Here is a 17,228-nt window from a genome sequence, read left to right as displayed (position 1 = left end):
CAGTATGTCAAGTCCCACTTCCCTTTCCCTTATGACATCACAATATCAGAAGTGAGCCAAGTATCGGGCAATCAAGCCATTGTGACATCACTGATGAGGTTGGCTCTTATTGGTGGAATGAGTGGAGGAGTAGCCTAGTGGTTAGTGCAGCGGACTTTGATCCTGGGGAACCGAGTTCAATTCCCACTGCAGCTCCTTGTGACTCTGGGCAAGTCACTAAACCCTCCATTGCCCCCTGGTACAAATAAGTACCTGAATATATGTAAACCGCTTTGAATGTAGTTGCAAAAACCTCAGAAAGGTGGTATATCAAGTCCCATTTCCCTTTTCCCCTTTCCCTTATGACATCACAATAACAGAAGTGAGCTCGGGCAATCAAGCCATTGTGACATCACTGATGAGGTTGGCTCTTATTGGTGGAATGAGTGGAGGAGTAGCCTAGTGGTTAGTGCAGGACTTTGATCCTGGCAAACTGAGTTCAATTCCCACTGCAGCTCCTTGTGACTCTGGGCAAGTCACTAAACCCTCCATTGCCCCTGGTACAAATAAGTACCTGAATATATGTAAACCGCTTTGAATGGAGTTGCAAAAACCTCAGAAAGGCGGTATCTGAAGTCCCATTTCCCTTAAGAGCAGAAGCAATGCTGACTTGCTCCTGCCCATCATAGCTATGGCTGCCATGACTTCTAGCAGCAGAATCATAGCAGTCTGGAGCTGCAAGGAGCAAGTGGGGGCATTGCTCTTACTCTTTAGACTTTGGATATGCACTGCTAACTTTCTCAAAAATTGGGAATTAAAAAAACAGGGTGTGGCATGGGTCTACAGATGGGATTATAAATTAAAAGGCAAACATAAGTCTGACCAAAGTAAATTTAATTTTAACTACTAATTTCAGATCTCAAACTGATCAATTGTATGACCATAGGAAAAGTAGAAATTAGTAAATGAGAAAATAATAAACACATAGAAAATCCAGTTCAACAATTATAAAAACTGTAAGTACAGATTTAATGACAGTTTTCAAAGACAATTCAGTTATAAAGTCCAAAGCAGTTCTTATAGCTGTGTGGTATTTGAGAGTCTTCCAACCTACAGCAGGATGCAGGAGATGATTTAGAAGAAAAATGTTGACTCGATAGAAAGTGTGTTGACTATTTGAGGGTGCGGCTGTAAAGGGCACAAGTCTCCTGTGATTGTATTCAGGAGGTCAGAGCAGTCACTTGCTTTCCCTCTCATTCTAGACCTTGGCGCCTAATGTCGGGCAACAAGTGCGAGCGTAGGTTATAGAATATTTACACGCATCAGAGGCGCCAATAATTGACATTTACACACCTAAGTGCTAGGCACTATTCTCTATAAAGTACACACCAAAATCACTTAGTGCGTAACTGCAAGGGGAACATACATGTGGGTGGAGCATAGGCGTATTACTAAACATGCACATTGGGAAGAATAATCCGAATCATAGTTATCTTAGGAGTTAACATTCAAGAAAAAGAATTAAACCCCACTAAGCTAACAATCTGTACCACACGCTCTGGCAATGAATTCCAGTGTTTAATTACACGTTGCGTGACGAAACATTTTCTCCGATTCTTATTAAATTTACTACTTTGTAGCTTCATCACATGCCCCCTAGTCCTAGTATTTTTTGAAAGAGAAAACCCGGCTCTACCCGGCCACGCGTTGCTGTGGCTCAGTCTGGTTAAATGGAAAAGAAAGAAAAGAGGAAGCGCACGTTTCTAATATGTTTAATTTCACAATGCTTGTGGGTATACAATATTTTTTGTTGTTCCATTGTGTGTGCAGAGATAGAGATTGTTGGTTTGCCGGCTGTAGAACATGCAACATATAATTGTCCATGTGAGAAGCAATCCGTGTGTAGATGTAAACGGGTGAATTCTAAAGATTGGCCCTGAGCTTTGTTGATGGTGATTGCAAACTCCAATCGAATTGGGAATTGCAATCTGTGAAATTGAAATGGCATATCCGTTGGAATCATAGGAATGCGAGGAATGAGGGCATGTTCACCTTGAAAGGTCCTGTCAAGATAGAGATTGTCTGGTTTGCCGGCTGAGAACATGCAACATATAATTGTCCATGTGAGAAGCAATCCGTGTGTAGATGTAAACGGGTGAATTCTAAAGATTGGCCCTGAGCTTTGTTGATGGTGATTGCAAACTCCAATCAAATTGGGAATTGCAATCTGTTAAATTGAAATGGCATATCCGTTGGAATCATAGGAATGCGAGGAATGAGGACATGTTCACCTCTGAAAGGTCTTGTCAAGATTGTTGCTTGTACGACATTGCTCATTCATTTTTTACTGCAAGCCACGTGTGGTTGCAAAGGTTTGGCTGGTTGATATTTCGCAACATGATAATTGGCACGTCGATTTTCAATTGCAGTACGTGCGGTGGCATCCCTGGCAGATCGAGTGAATTGAAAAAGTCTGTTGTATAATTAAGCGCTTCTCCGCTTCCAGAACAGTGTCGACGGACTTGTGTGTGAGTGGCTCGCTTTGAATGTTAGACTGAATAATATTGTTCAGTTCGTAGACGTCTTTGTTCTTGGCCGCAAGAATAGCTCGTTCACTCAGCGATTCGTGATTCTTATAATTGGTTTGAATATTGGGAAATACTTTTTCAACCAATTGTTCTTTTGAGGTCAGTAAATTGCAGAAGTTTTGAGGCAATGAAATTCGTCCTCAGGTCAGATCAACCGGCACCTTTCCGTTCCCCATTTTCAGCAATTGATGTGAGAATATCTGAGCTAATTGATCGTTTTGCAGCTGGAGTATTTTAGGCAAGTAGAGTATTTTAGGCAAGCATTTATTTCGTCCGCTGGTGTCGATCGAGGAACTACAGGTAATGTTTGCCTGAGAGAGTAGTGGATGCTTGGAATGCCCTCCCGCGGGAGGTGGTGGAAATGAAAACGGTAACGGAATTCAAACATGCGTGGGATAAGCATAAAGGAATCCTGTGCCGAAGGAATGGATCCTCAGGAGCTTAGTCAAGATCGGGAGGCGGGGCTGGTGGTTGGGAGGCGGGGATAGGGCTGGGCAGACTTATACGGTCTGTGCCAGAGCCGGTGGTGGGAAGCGGGACTGGTGGTTGGGAGGCGGGGATAGTGCTGGACAGACTTGTACGGTCTGTGCCAGAGCCGGTGGTTGGGAGGCCCATCCTAGAAATACTGTATTATTCCATCATCCATTCAATAACGTTCTATGGCTTTTTCCTCCAGGAAGCCGTCCAACCCTTTTTTGAAGTCCGCTAAGTTAACTGCCTTAACCACCTTTTCCGGCAGCGAATTCCAGAGTTTAACTACGCGTTGAGTGAAGAAAAGTTTCCTCCGATTCGTTTTAAATTTACCACACTGCAGCTTCATCGCATGCCCCCTTGTCCTAGTATTTTTGGAAAGCGTAAACAGACGCTCCACATCGACCCGTTCCATTCCACTCATTATCTTATAGACCTCTATCATATCTCCCCTCAGCCACCTTTTCTCCAAGCTGAAGAGCCCCAGCCTCTTCAACCTATCCTGATAGGGAAGTCGTCCCATCTTCTGTATCATCTTTGTCGCCCTTCTCTGTTTTCAATTATGGACACATTTCATTGACATTTTAAAGCAAGTGGAAATTTCTGTGATGTAAGGAGAGCACATTGAAGTGCCTTTGATTTGGCAGTGTTATGTTAAGCTCTCGGGTTCAGGTGAGTCCTTACTGATGAATTTCCACCATTTCAAAACATTTTTGACATGTCATTTTAATTAGTTCACTGTCGTTTGGGTAGGTTCTTACTATTCCTTACAGGAAGTATAACAAATAAATTAACCCATAACCCGTAACTCCGATGAGCTTGACAAGAGCAATGGTGAATCCTGGTGACATTTTAACACCACAGATTGTAAGAGTAGCAAATTATCCTGGGGAGAAAGTGACATCACAAATTTAAAAGGCACAGCTGGTGGGAGTTGGCCTAGCTGGCGGTGTGAGCTGGCGGTGCAACCTGAGTATTGGAGTTTGCTGCTGTTTTTCTTTGATCTCTCCTGAGTTATGCCACATACTAAACAGAAAGGGGTGGTCATGATTGTTCCCCAGCGACTAAGACTTATTCCCCCATGCAGCAATCAATCTGGAGGTATGCCACCAAAACCCCATTACAGGTTTCCAGGAAGATGGTCTCCACGTTGGATTCGGGTGAAGGACAGCCCCGACCCTTTGGGGCTTGAGGTGGCCTTGTCTCCCCTCGGTCTTCAACTCCCCGGTGCGTCCGCCTGCTGCAGGTGACATTGAAGGAGCCTCTTGTGGTGGAAGCTGCCTGTTGGGAAGCTCTCGTCGGGGGCAAAGAAGCCATGAGTTTAAGCAGGGTAAGAAATGGTGGTGGTTTATTGAAGACTTCTACCCCGCCCATTCAACGGCAGTATCTGAGCGGCTACATAATAATCAAAGGGATGAGAGAAGAAGTAAGATAGGTTGGAGGATGGGGAGGGGAAGGGGTGAAACTAGAATAATTGATAGGAAAGCAGGGGGTGGTGGTGGAAAAGGTCTATTTCAGGCAAGCTGTCAAGAACCCCAAAGTGAGACAGGGGTCAGCTATAGGCATCCCAACAGAGGTATGTCTCAAGTTTTGACTTAAATTGCTGAAGGGAGGAACAGAATTTGAGATGCTGGGGCAATTTGTTCCAAAGATCCGGGCCCTGTACCGAAAAGATAGAACGGTGGATAGTGGCATGATGGCATGAGCAAGGGCTCTGAAAGAGGGAACGTTGAGTAGATCAAGCTGGGAAGACCTGAGAGGCCTGGGAGGGCAGTAGGGGGTCAGGAGACTGGAAAGAAACAGGGGCTCTCCCGAGCTGCTATTCTTACCCTAGGAGAGGAGAGGCAGCATCCCGAACCTCTGGCATCTCTGTTAAGTATCTGACTGCAAAAAATCAAAACAGGAATTAAAATTCAGAGCCTGATATTTAAAGCAATTTAGCTGGCAGTAGAGCCTCCTTCCTGGTTAATTTGCATGTGCCTGCCAATCTGCTTGATATTCAGACATTGCTGCTGAATATTAGCACTAACCACCCCTGCACCCCTGCTGAGGCAGTTCATGGGTGGAGCCTGACCGGACCCCCACTCCCCCATCCCTTATAGTTCCTCCCAGGCCTACCTTTGATAGCCCTGGTGATTTAAGTGGTCCTGGAGTGGAGGAGTAGCCTAGTGGTTAGTGCAGTGGACTTTGATCCTGGGGAACTGGGTTCAATTCCCACTGCAGCTCCTTGTGACTCTGGGCAAGTCACTTAGCCCTCCATTGCCCCTGGTACAAAATAAGTACCTGAATATATGTAAATCACTTTGGATGTAGTTGCAAAAACCTCAGAAAGGCGGTATGTCAAGTCCAAGTTCCCTTTCCCTATTTGAGATTCTACACGGAATGTTAATGTTGCTATTCCACTAGCAACATTCCATGTAGAAGCCGGCCCTTGCAGATCAGCAACGCGGCTGCACAGGCTTCTGTTTCTGTGAGTCTGACGTCCTGCACGTATGTGCAGGTCGTCAGACTCACAGAAACAGAAGCCTGCCCTTGCTAGGGTTACCATATGGCTCCAGAAAAAGGAGGACGGATTGAGCCAGCAGGGTTTGACTTCCATTGCTTTCAAAGCAATGGAAGTAAAACCCGGCTGGCTCAATCCGTCCTCCTTTTTCTGCAGCCATATGGTAACCCTAGCCCTTGCAGATCAGCAATGCGGCTGCGCAGGCTTCTGTTTCTGTGAGTCTGACGTCCTGCTAGTGGACTGTTGCTAGTGGAGTAGCCTAGTGGTTAGTGTAGTGGCCTTTGATCCTGGGGAACTGAGTTTGATTCCCACTGCAGCTCCTTGTGACTCTGGGCAAGTCACTTAACCCTCCATTGCCTCTGGTACAAATAAGTACCTGAATATATGTAAACCACTCTGAATGTAGTTGCAAAAACCTCAGAAAGGCAGTATGTCAAGTCCCACTTCCCTTTCCCTTATGACATCACAATATCAGAAGTGAGCCAAGTATCGGGCAATCAAGCCATTGTGACATCACTGATGAGGTTGGCTCTTATTGGTGGAATGAGTGGAGGAGTAGCCGAGTGGTTAGTGCAGTGGACTTTGATCCTGGCAAACTTAGTTCAATTCCCACTGCAGCTCCTTGTGACTCTGGGCAAGTCACTAAACCCTCCATTGCCCCTGGTACAAATAAGTACCTGAATATATGTAAACCGCTTTGAATGGAGTTGCAAAAACCTCAGAAAGGTGGTATATCAAGTCCCATTTCCCTTTTCCCCTTTCCCTTATGACATCACAATAACAGAAGTGAGCTCGGGCAATCAAGCCATTGTGACATCACTGATGAGGTTGGCTCTTATTGGTGGAATGAGTGGAGGAGTAGCCTAGTGGTTAGTGCAGGACTTTGATCCTGGCAAACTGAGTTCAATTCCCACTGCAGCTCCTTGTGACTCTGGGCAAGTCACTAAACCCTCCATTGCCCCTGGTACAAATAAGTACCTGAATATATGTAAACCGCTTTGAATGGAGTTGCAAAAACCTCAGAAAGGCGGTATCTGAAGTCCCATTTCCCTTAAGAGCAGAAGCAATGCTGACTTGCTCCTGCCCATCATAGCTGTGGCTGCCATGACTTCTAGCAGCAGAATCATAGCAGTCTGGAGCTGCAAGGAGCAAGTGGGGGCATTGCTCTTACTCTTTAGACTTTGGATATGCACTGCTAACTTTCTCAAAATTGGGAATTAAAAAACAGGGTGTGGCATGGGTCTACAGATGGGATTATAAATTAAAAGGCAAACATAAGTCTGACCAAAGTAAATTTAATTTTAACTACTAATTTCAGATCTCAAACTGATCAATTGTATGACCATAGGAAAAGTAGAAATTAGTACATGAGAAAATAATAAACACATAGAAAATCCAGTTCAACAATTATAAAAACTGTAAGTACAGATTTAATGACAGTTTTCAAAAGACAATTCAGTTATAAAGTCCAAAGCAGTTCTTATAGCTGTGTGGTATTTGAGAGTCTTCCAACCTACAGCAGGATGCAGGAGATGATTTAGAAGAAAATGTTGACTCGATAGAAAGTGTGTTGACTATTTGAGGGTGCGGCTGTAAAGGGCACAAGTCTCCTGTGATTGTATTCAGGAGGTCAGAGCAGTCACTTGCTTTCCCTCTCATTCTAGACCTTGGCGCCTAATGTCGGGCAACAAGTGCGAGCGTAGGTTATAGAATATTTACACGCATCAGAGGCGCCAATAATTGACATTTACACACCTAAGTGCTAGGCACTATTCTCTATAAAGTACACACCAAAATCACTTAGTGCGTAACTGCAAGGGGAACATACATGTGGGTGGAGCATAGGCGTATTACTAAACATGCACATTGGGAAGAATAATCCGAATCATAGTTATCTTAGGAGTTAACATTCAAGAAAAAGAATTAAACCCCACTAAGCTAACAATCTGTACCACACGCTCTGGCAATGAATTCCAGTGTTTAATTACACGTTGCGTGACGAAACATTTTCTCCGATTCTTATTAAATTTACTACTTTGTAGCTTCATCACATGCCCCCTAGTCCTAGTATTTTTTGAAAGAGAAAACCCGGCTCTACCCGGCCACGCGTTGCTGTGGCTCAGTCTGGTTAAATGGAAAAGAAAGAAAAGAGGAAGCGCACGTTTCTAATATGTTTAATTTCACAATGCTTGTGGGTATACAATATTTTTTGTTGTTCCATTGTGTGTGCAGAGATAGAGATTGTCTGGTTTGCCGGCTGTAGAACATGCAACATATAATTGTCCATGTGAGAAGCAATCCGTGTGTAGATGTAAACGGGTGAATTCTAAAGATTGGCCCTGAGCTTTGTTGATGGTGATTGCAAACTCAAATCAAATTGGGAATTGCAATCTGTTAAATTGAAATGGCATATCCGTTGGAATCATAGGAATGCGAGGAATGAGGACATGTTCACCTCTGAAAGGTCCTGTCAAGATTGTTGCTTGTACGACATTGCTCATTCATTTTTTTACTGCAAGCCACGTGTGGTTGCAAAGGTTTGGCTGGTTGATATTTCGCAACATGATAATTGGCACGTCGATTTTCAATTGCAGTACGTGCGGTGGCATCCCTGGCAGATCGAGTGAATTGAAAAAGTCTGTTGGATAATTAAGCGCTTCTCCGCTTCCAGAACAGTGTCGACGGACTTGTGTGTGAGTGGCTCGCTTTGAATGTTAGACTGAATAATATTGTTCAGTTCGTAGACGTCTTTGTTCTTGGCCGCAAGAATAGCTCGTTCACTCAGCGATTCGTGATTCTTATAATTGGTTTGAATATTGGGAAATACTTTTTCAACCAATTGTTCTTTTGAGGTCAGTAAATTGCAGAAGTTTTGAGGCAATGAAATTCGTCCTCAGGTCAGATCAACCGGCACCTTTCCGTTCCCCATTTTCAGCAATTGATGTGAGAATATCTGAGCTAATTGATCGTTTTGCAGCTGGAGTATTTTAGGCAAGTAGAGTATTTTAGGCAAGCATTTATTTCGTCCGCTGGTGTCGATCGAGGAACTACAGGTAATGTTTGCCTGAGAGAGTAGTGGATGCTTGGAATGCCCTCCCGCGGGAGGTGGTGGAAATGAAAACGGTAACGGAATTTAAACATGCGTGGGATAAGCATAAAGGAATCCTGTGCCGAAGGAATGGATCCTCAGGAGCTTAGTCAAGATCGGGAGGCGGGGCTGGTGGTTGGGAGGCGGGGATAGGGCTGGGCAGACTTATACGGTCTGTGCCAGAGCCGGTGGTGGGAAGCGGGACTGGTGGTTGGGAGGCGGGGATAGTGCTGGACAGACTTGTACGGTCTGTGCCAGAGCCGGTGGTTGGGAGGCCCATCCTAGAAATACTGTATTATTCCATCATCCATTCAATAACGTTCTATGGCTTTTTCCTCCAGGAAGCCGTCCAACCCTTTTTTGAAGTCCGCTAAGTTAACTGCCTTAACCACCTTTTCCGGCAGCGAATTCCAGAGTTTAACTACGCGTTGAGTGAAGAAAAGTTTCCTCCGATTCGTTTTAAATTTACCACACTGCAGCTTCATCGCATGCCCCCTTGTCCTAGTATTTTTGGAAAGCGTAAACAGACGCTCCACATCGACCCGTTCCATTCCACTCATTATCTTATAGACCTCTATCATATCTCCCCTCAGCCACCTTTTCTCCAAGCTGAAGAGCCCCAGCCTCGTCAACCTATCCTGATAGGGAAGTCGTCCCATCTTCTGTATCATCTTTGTCGCCCTTCTCTGTTTTTCAATTATGGACACATTTCATTGACATTTTAAAGCAAGTGAAAATTTCTGTGATGTAAGGAGAGCACATTGAAGTGCCTTTGATTTTGGCAGTGTTATGTTAAGCTCTCGGGTTCAGGTGAGTCCTTACTGATGAATTTCCACCATTTCAAAACATTTTTGACATGTCATTTTAATTAGTTCACTGTCGTTTGGGTAGGTTCTTACTATTCCTTACAGGAAGTATAACAAATAAATTAACCCATAACCCGTAACTCCGATGAGCTTGACAAGAGCAATGGTGAATCCTGGTGACATTTTAACACCACAGATTGTAAGAGTAGCAAATTATCCTGGGGAGAAAAGTGACATCACAATTTAAAAGGCACAGCTGGTGGGAGTTGGCCTAGCTGGCGGTGTGAGCTGGCGGTGCAACCTGAGTATTGGAGTTTGCTGCTGTTTTTCTTTGATCTCTCCTGAGTTATGCCACATACTAAACAGAAAGGGGTGGTCATGATTGTTCCCCAGCGACTAAGACTTATTCCCCCATGCAGCAATCAATCTGGAGGTATGCCACCAAAACCCCATTACAGGTTTCCAGGAAGATGGTCTCCACGTTGGATTCGGGTGAAGGACAGCCCCGACCCTTTGGGGCTTGAGGTGGCCTTGTCTCCCCTCGGTCTTCAACTCCCCGGTGCGTCCGCCTGCTGCAGTGACATTGAAGGAGCCTCTTGTGGTGGAAGCTGCCTGTTGGGAAGCTCTCGTCGGGGGCAAAGAAGCCATGAGTTTAAGCAGGGTAAGAAATGGTGGTGGTTTATTGAAGACTTCTACCCCGCCCATTCAACGGCAGTATCTGAGCGGCTACATAATAATCAAAGGGATGAGAGAAGAAAGTAAGATAGGTTGGAGGATGGGGGGGGGAAGGGGTGAAACTAGAATAATTGATAGGAAAGCAGGGGGTGGTGGAAAAGGTCTATTTCAGGCAAGCTGTCAAGAACCCCAAAGTGAGACAGGGGTCAGCTATAGGCATCCCAACAGAGGTATGTCTCAAGTTTTGACTTATATTGCTGAAGGGAGGAACAGAATTTGAGATGCTGGGGCAATTTGTTCCAAAGATCCGGGCCCTGTACCGAAAAGATAGAACGGTGGATAGTGGCATGATGGCTATGAGCAAGGGCTCTGAAAGAGGGAACGTTGAGTAGATCAAGCTGGGAAGACCTGAGAGGCCTGGGAGGGCAGTAGGGGGTCAGGAGACTGGAAAGAAACAGGGGCTCTCCCGAGCTGCTATTCTTACCTAGGAGAGGAGAGGCAGCATCCCGAACCTCTGGCATCTCTGTTAAGTATCTGACTGCAAAAAATCAAAAACAGGAATTAAAATTCAGAGCCTGATATTTAAAGCAATTTAGCTGGCAGTAGAGCCTCCTTCCTGGTTAATTTGCATGTGCCTGCCAATCTGCTTGATATTCAGACATTGCTGCTGAATATTAGCACTAACCACCCTGCACCCCTGCTGAGGCAGTTCATGGGTGGAGCCTGACCGGACCCCCACTCCCCCATCCCTTATAGTTCCTCCCAGGCCTACCTTTGATAGCCCTGGTGATTTAAGTGGTCCTGGAGTGGAGGAGTAGCCTAGTGGTTAGTGCAGTGGACTTTGATCCTGGGGAACTGGGTTCAATTCCCACTGCAGCTCCTTGTGACTCTGGGCAAGTCACTTAGCCCTCCATTGCCCCTGGTACAAAATAAGTACCTGAATATATGTAAATCACTTTGGATGTAGTTGCAAAAACCTCAGAAAGGCGGTATGTCAAGTCCAAGTTCCCTTTCCCTATTTGAGATTCTACATGGAATGTTAATGTTGCTATTCCACTAGCAACATTCCATGTAGAAGCCGGCCCTTGCAGATCAGCAACGCGGCTGCACAGGCTTCTGTTTCTGTGAGTCTGACGTCCTGCACGTATGTGCAGGTCGTCAGACTCACAGAAACAGAAGCCTGCCCTTGCTAGGGTTACCATATGGCTCCAGAAAAAGGAGGACGGATTGAGCCAGCCGGGTTTTACTTCCATTGCTTTCAAAGCAATGGAAGTCAAACCCGGCTGGCTCAATCCGTCCTCCTTTTTCTGCAGCCATATGGTAACCCTAGCCCTTGCAGATCAGCAATGCGGCTGCGCAGGCTTCTGTTTCTGTGAGTCTGACGTCCTGCTAGTGGACTGTTGCTAGTGGAGTAGCCTAGTGGTTAGTGTAGTGGCCTTTGATCCTGGGGAACTGAGTTTGATTCCCACTGCAGCTCCTTGTGACTCTGGGCAAGTCACTTAACCCTCCATTGCCTCTGGTACAAATAAGTACCTGAATATATGTAAACCACTCTGAATGTAGTTGCAAAAACCTCAGAAAGGCAGTATGTCAAGTCCCACTTCCCTTTCCCTTATGACATCACAATATCAGAAGTGAGCCAAGTATCGGGCAATCAAGCCATTGTGACATCACTGATGAGGTTGGCTCTTATTGGTGGAATGAGTGGAGGAGTAGCCTAGTGGTTAGTGCAGCGGACTTTGATCCTGGGGAACCGAGTTCAATTCCCACTGCAGCTCCTTGTGACTCTGGGCAAGTCACTAAATCCTCCATTGCCCCTGGTACAAATAAGTACCTGAATATATGTAAACCGCTTTGAATGTAGTTGCAAAAACCTCAGAAAGGTGGTATATCAAGTCCCATTTCCCTTTTCCCCTTTCCCTTATGACATCACAATAACAGAAGTGAGCTCGGGCAATCAAGCCATTGTGACATCACTGATGAGGTTGGCTCTTATTGGTGGAATGAGTGGAGGAGTAGCCTAGTGGTTAGTGCAGGACTTTGATCCTGGCAAACTGAGTTCAATTCCCACTGCAGCTCCTTGTGACTCTGGGCAAGTCACTAAACCCTCCATTGCCCCTGGTACAAATAAGTACCTGAATATATGTAAACCGCTTTGAATGGAGTTGCAAAAACCTCAGAAAGGCGGTATCTGAAGTCCCATTTCCCTTAAGAGCAGAAGCAATGCTGACTTGCTCCTGCCCATCATAGCTATGGCTGCCATGACTTCTAGCAGCAGAATCATAGCAGTCTGGAGCTGCAAGGAGCAAGTGGGGGCATTGCTCTTACTCTTTAGACTTTGGATATGCACTGCTAACTTTCTCAAAAATTGGGAATTAAAAAAACAGGGTGTGGCATGGGTCTACAGATGGGATTATAAATTAAAAGGCAAACATAAGTCTGACCAAGTAAATTTAATTTTAACTACTAATTTCAGATCTCAAACTGATCAATTGTATGACCATAGGAAAAGTAGAAATTAGTACATGAGAAAATAATAAACACATAGAAAATCCAGTTCAACAATTATAAAAACTGTAAGTACAGATTTAATGACAGTTTTCAAAAGACAATTCAGTTATAAAGTCCAAAGCAGTTCTTATAGCTATGTGGTATTTGAGAGTCTTCCAACCTACAGCAGGATGCAGGAGATGATTTAGAAGAAAAATGTTGACTCGATAGAAAGTGTGTTGACTATTTGAGGGTGCGGCTGTGAAGGGCACAAGTCTCCTGTGATTGTATTCAGGAGGTCAGAGCAGTCACTTGCTTTCCCTCTCATTCTAGACCTTGGCGCCTAATGTCGGGCAACAAGTGCGAGCGTAGGTTATAGAATATTTACACGCATCAGAGGCGCCAATAATTGACATTTACACACCTAAGTGCTAGGCACTATTCTCTATAAAGTACACACCAAAATCACTTAGTGCGTAACTGCAAGGGGAACATACATGTGGGTGGAGCATAGGCGTATTACTAAACATGCACATTGGGAAGAATAATCCGAATCATAGTTATCTTAGGAGTTAACATTCAAGAAAAAGAATTAAACCCCACTAAGCTAACAATCTGTACCACACGCTCTGGCAATGAATTCCAGTGTTTAATTACACGTTGCGTGACGAAACATTTTCTCCGATTCTTATTAAATTTACTACTTTGTAGCTTCATCACATGCCCCCTAGTCCTAGTATTTTTTGAAAGAGAAAACCCGGCTCTACCCGGCCACGCGTTGCTGTGGCTCAGTCTGGTTAAATGGAAAAGAAAGAAAAGAGGAAGCGCACGTTTCTAATATGTTTAATTTCACAATGCTTGTGGGTATACAATATTTTTTGTTGTTCCATTGTGTGTGCAGAGATAGAGATTGTCTGGTTTGCCGGCTGTAGAACATGCAACATATAATTGTCCATGTGAGAAGCAATCCGTGTGTAGATGTAAACGGGTGAATTCTAAAGATTGGCCCTGAGCTTTGTTGATGGTGATTGCAAACTCCAATCGAATTGGGAATTGCAATCTGTGAAATTGAAATGGCATATCCGTTGGAATCATAGGAATGCGAGGAATGAGGGCATGTTCACCTTTGAAAGGTCCTGTCAAGATAGAGATTGTCTGGTTTGCCGGCTGTAGAACATGCAACATATAATTGTCCATGTGAGAAGCAATCCGTGTGTAGATGTAAACGGGTGAATTCTAAAGATTGGCCCTGAGCTTTGTTGATGGTGATTGCAAACTCCAATCAAATTGGGAATTGCAATCTGTTAAATTGAAATGGCATATCCGTTGGAATCATAGGAATGCGAGGAATGAGGACATGTTCACCTCTGAAAGGTCTTGTCAAGATTGTTGCTTGTACGACATTGCTCATTCATTTTTTTTACTGCAAGCCACGTGTGGTTGCAAAGGTTTGGCTGGTTGATATTTCGCAACATGATAATTGGCACGTCGATTTTCAATTGCAGTACGTGCGGTGGCATCCCTGGCAGATCGAGTGAATTGAAAAAGTCTGTTGTATAATTAAGCGCTTCTCCGCTTCCAGAACAGTGTCGACGGACTTGTGTGTGAGTGGCTCGCTTTGAATGTTAGACTGAATAATATTGTTCAGTTCGTAGACGTCTTTGTTCTTGGCCGCAAGAATAGCTCGTTCACTCAGCGATTCGTGATTCTTATAATTGGTTTGAATATTGGGAAATACTTTTTCAACCAATTGTTCTTTTGAGGTCAGTAAATTGCAGAAGTTTTGAGGCAATGAAATTCGTCCTCAGGTCAGATCAACCGGCACCTTTCCGTTCCCCATTTTCAGCAATTGATGTGAGAATATCTGAGCTAATTGATCGTTTTGCAGCTGGAGTATTTTAGGCAAGTAGAGTATTTTAGGCAAGCATTTATTTCGTCCGCTGGTGTCGATCGAGGAACTACAGGTAATGTTTGCCTGAGAGAGTAGTGGATGCTTGGAATGCCCTCCCGCGGGAGGTGGTGGAAATGAAAACGGTAACGGAATTCAAACATGCGTGGGATAAGCATAAAGGAATCCTGTGCCGAAGGAATGGATCCTCAGGAGCTTAGTCAAGATCGGGAGGCGGGGCTGGTGGTTGGGAGGCGGGGATAGGGCTGGGCAGACTTATACGGTCTGTGCCAGAGCCGGTGGTGGGAAGCGGGACTGGTGGTTGGGAGGCGGGGATAGTGCTGGACAGACTTGTACGGTCTGTGCCAGAGCCGGTGGTTGGGAGGCCCATCCTAGAAATACTGTATTATTCCATCATCCATTCAATAACGTTCTATGGCTTTTTCCTCCAGGAAGCCGTCCAACCCTTTTTTGAAGTCCGCTAAGTTAACTGCCTTAACCACCTTTTCCGGCAGCGAATTCCAGAGTTTAACTACGCGTTGAGTGAAGAAAAGTTTCCTCCGATTCGTTTTAAATTTACCACACTGCAGCTTCATCGCATGCCCCCTTGTCCTAGTATTTTTGGAAAGCGTAAACAGACGCTCCACATCGACCCGTTCCATTCCACTCATTATCTTATAGACCTCTATCATATCTCCCCTCAGCCACCTTTTCTCCAAGCTGAAGAGCCCCAGCCTCTTCAACCTATCCTGATAGGGAAGTCGTCCCATCTTCTGTATCATCTTTGTCGCCCTTCTCTGTTTTTCAATTATGGACACATTTCATTGACATTTTAAAGCAAGTGGAAATTTCTGTGATGTAAGGAGAGCACATTGAAGTGCCTTTGATTTTGGCAGTGTTATGTTAAGCTCTCGGGTTCAGGTGAGTCCTTACTGATGAATTTCCACCATTTCAAAACATTTTTGACATGTCATTTTAATTAGTTCACTGTCGTTTGGGTAGGTTCTTACTATTCCTTACAGGAAGTATAACAAATAAATTAACCCATAACCCGTAACTCCGATGAGCTTGACAAGAGCAATGGTGAATCCTGGTGACATTTTAACACCACAGATTGTAAGAGTAGCAAATTATCCTGGGGAGAAAAGTGACATCACAAATTTAAAAGGCACAGCTGGTGGGAGTTGGCCTAGCTGGCGGTGTGAGCTGGCGGTGCAACCTGAGTATTGGAGTTTGCTGCTGTTTTTCTTTGATCTCTCCTGAGTTATGCCACATACTAAACAGAAAGGGGTGGTCATGATTGTTCCCCAGCGACTAAGACTTATTCCCCCATGCAGCAATCAATCTGGAGGTATGCCACCAAAACCCCATTACAGGTTTCCAGGAAGATGGTCTCCACGTTGGATTCGGGTGAAGGACAGCCCCGACCCTTTGGGGCTTGAGGTGGCCTTGTCTCCCCTCGGTCTTCAACTCCCCGGTGCGTCCGCCTGCTGCAGTGACATTGAAGGAGCCTCTTGTGGTGGAAGCTGCCTGTTGGGAAGCTCTCGTCGGGGGCAAAGAAGCCATGAGTTTAAGCAGGGTAAGAAATGGTGGTGGTTTATTGAAGACTTCTACCCCGCCCATTCAACGGCAGTATCTGAGCGGCTACATAATAATCAAAGGGATGAGAGAAGAAAGTAAGATAGGTTGGAGGATGGGGGGGGGAAGGGGTGAAACTAGAATAATTGATAGGAAAGCAGGGGGTGGTGGAAAAGGTCTATTTCAGGCAAGCTGTCAAGAACCCCAAAGTGAGACAGGGGTCAGCTATAGGCATCCCAACAGAGGTATGTCTCAAGTTTTGACTTAAATTGCTGAAGGGAGGAACAGAATTTGAGATGCTGGGGCAATTTGTTCCAAAGATCCGGGCCCTGTACCGAAAAGATAGAACGGTGGATAGTGGCATGATGGCATGAGCAAGGGCTCTGAAAGAGGGAACGTTGAGTAGATCAAGCTGGGAAGACCTGAGAGGCCTGGGAGGGCAGTAGGGGGTCAGGAGACTGGAAAGAAACAGGGGCTCTCCCGAGCTGCTATTCTTACCTAGGAGAGGAGAGGCAGCATCCCGAACCTCTGGCATCTCTGTTAAGTATCTGACTGCAAAAAATCAAAAACAGGAATTAAAATTCAGAGCCTGATATTTAAAGCAATTTAGCTGGCAGTAGAGCCTCCTTCCTGGTTAATTTGCATGTGCCTGCCAATCTGCTTGATATTCAGACATTGCTGCTGAATATTAGCACTAACCACCCTGCACCCCTGCTGAGGCAGTTCATGGGTGGAGCCTGACCGGACCCCCACTCCCCCATCCCTTATAGTTCCTCCCAGGCCTACCTTTGATAGCCCTGGTGATTTAAGTGGTCCTGGAGTGGAGGAGTAGCCTAGTGGTTAGTGCAGTGGACTTTGATCCTGGGGAACTGGGTTCAATTCCCACTGCAGCTCCTTGTGACTCTGGGCAAGTCACTTAGCCCTCCATTGCCCCTGGTACAAAATAAGTACCTGAATATATGTAAATCACTTTGGATGTAGTTGCAAAAACCTCAGAAAGGCGGTATGTCAAGTCCAAGTTCCCTTTCCCTATTTGAGATTCTACATGGAATGTTAATGTTGCTATTCCACTAGCAACATTCCATGTAGAAGCCGGCCCTTGCAGATCAGCAACGCGGCTGCACAGGCTTCTGTTTCTGTGAGTCTGACGTCCTGCACGTAT

General features: G+C 45.2%; 1 protein-coding gene across 1 annotated transcript in view; it reads right to left on the bottom strand.

Annotated features, from left to right (window-relative positions):
- Positions 1–4,863: 4,863 nt before the first annotated feature.
- LOC115461772 overlaps positions 4,864–17,228 on the bottom strand; it is a 111,037-nt gene continuing 98,672 nt past the window's right edge. Inside the window, exons 7-9 of the mRNA XM_030191817.1 lie at positions 16,565–16,618; positions 10,595–10,648; positions 4,864–4,922 (exon numbers count right to left, since the gene is read on the bottom strand). Of these exons, the coding sequence (XP_030047677.1) occupies positions 4,864–4,922; positions 10,595–10,648; positions 16,565–16,618 (167 nt within the window). The remainder of the gene's footprint in view (positions 4,923–10,594; positions 10,649–16,564; positions 16,619–17,228) is intronic.

Source organism: Microcaecilia unicolor, chromosome 2 (genome assembly GCF_901765095.1).
Source record: "Microcaecilia unicolor chromosome 2, aMicUni1.1, whole genome shotgun sequence".
NCBI classification, from domain to species: domain Eukaryota; kingdom Metazoa; phylum Chordata; class Amphibia; order Gymnophiona; family Siphonopidae; genus Microcaecilia; species Microcaecilia unicolor.
Note: the sequence above shows the minus strand (reverse complement) of the source record. Positions and strands in the feature narration are given on the sequence as shown.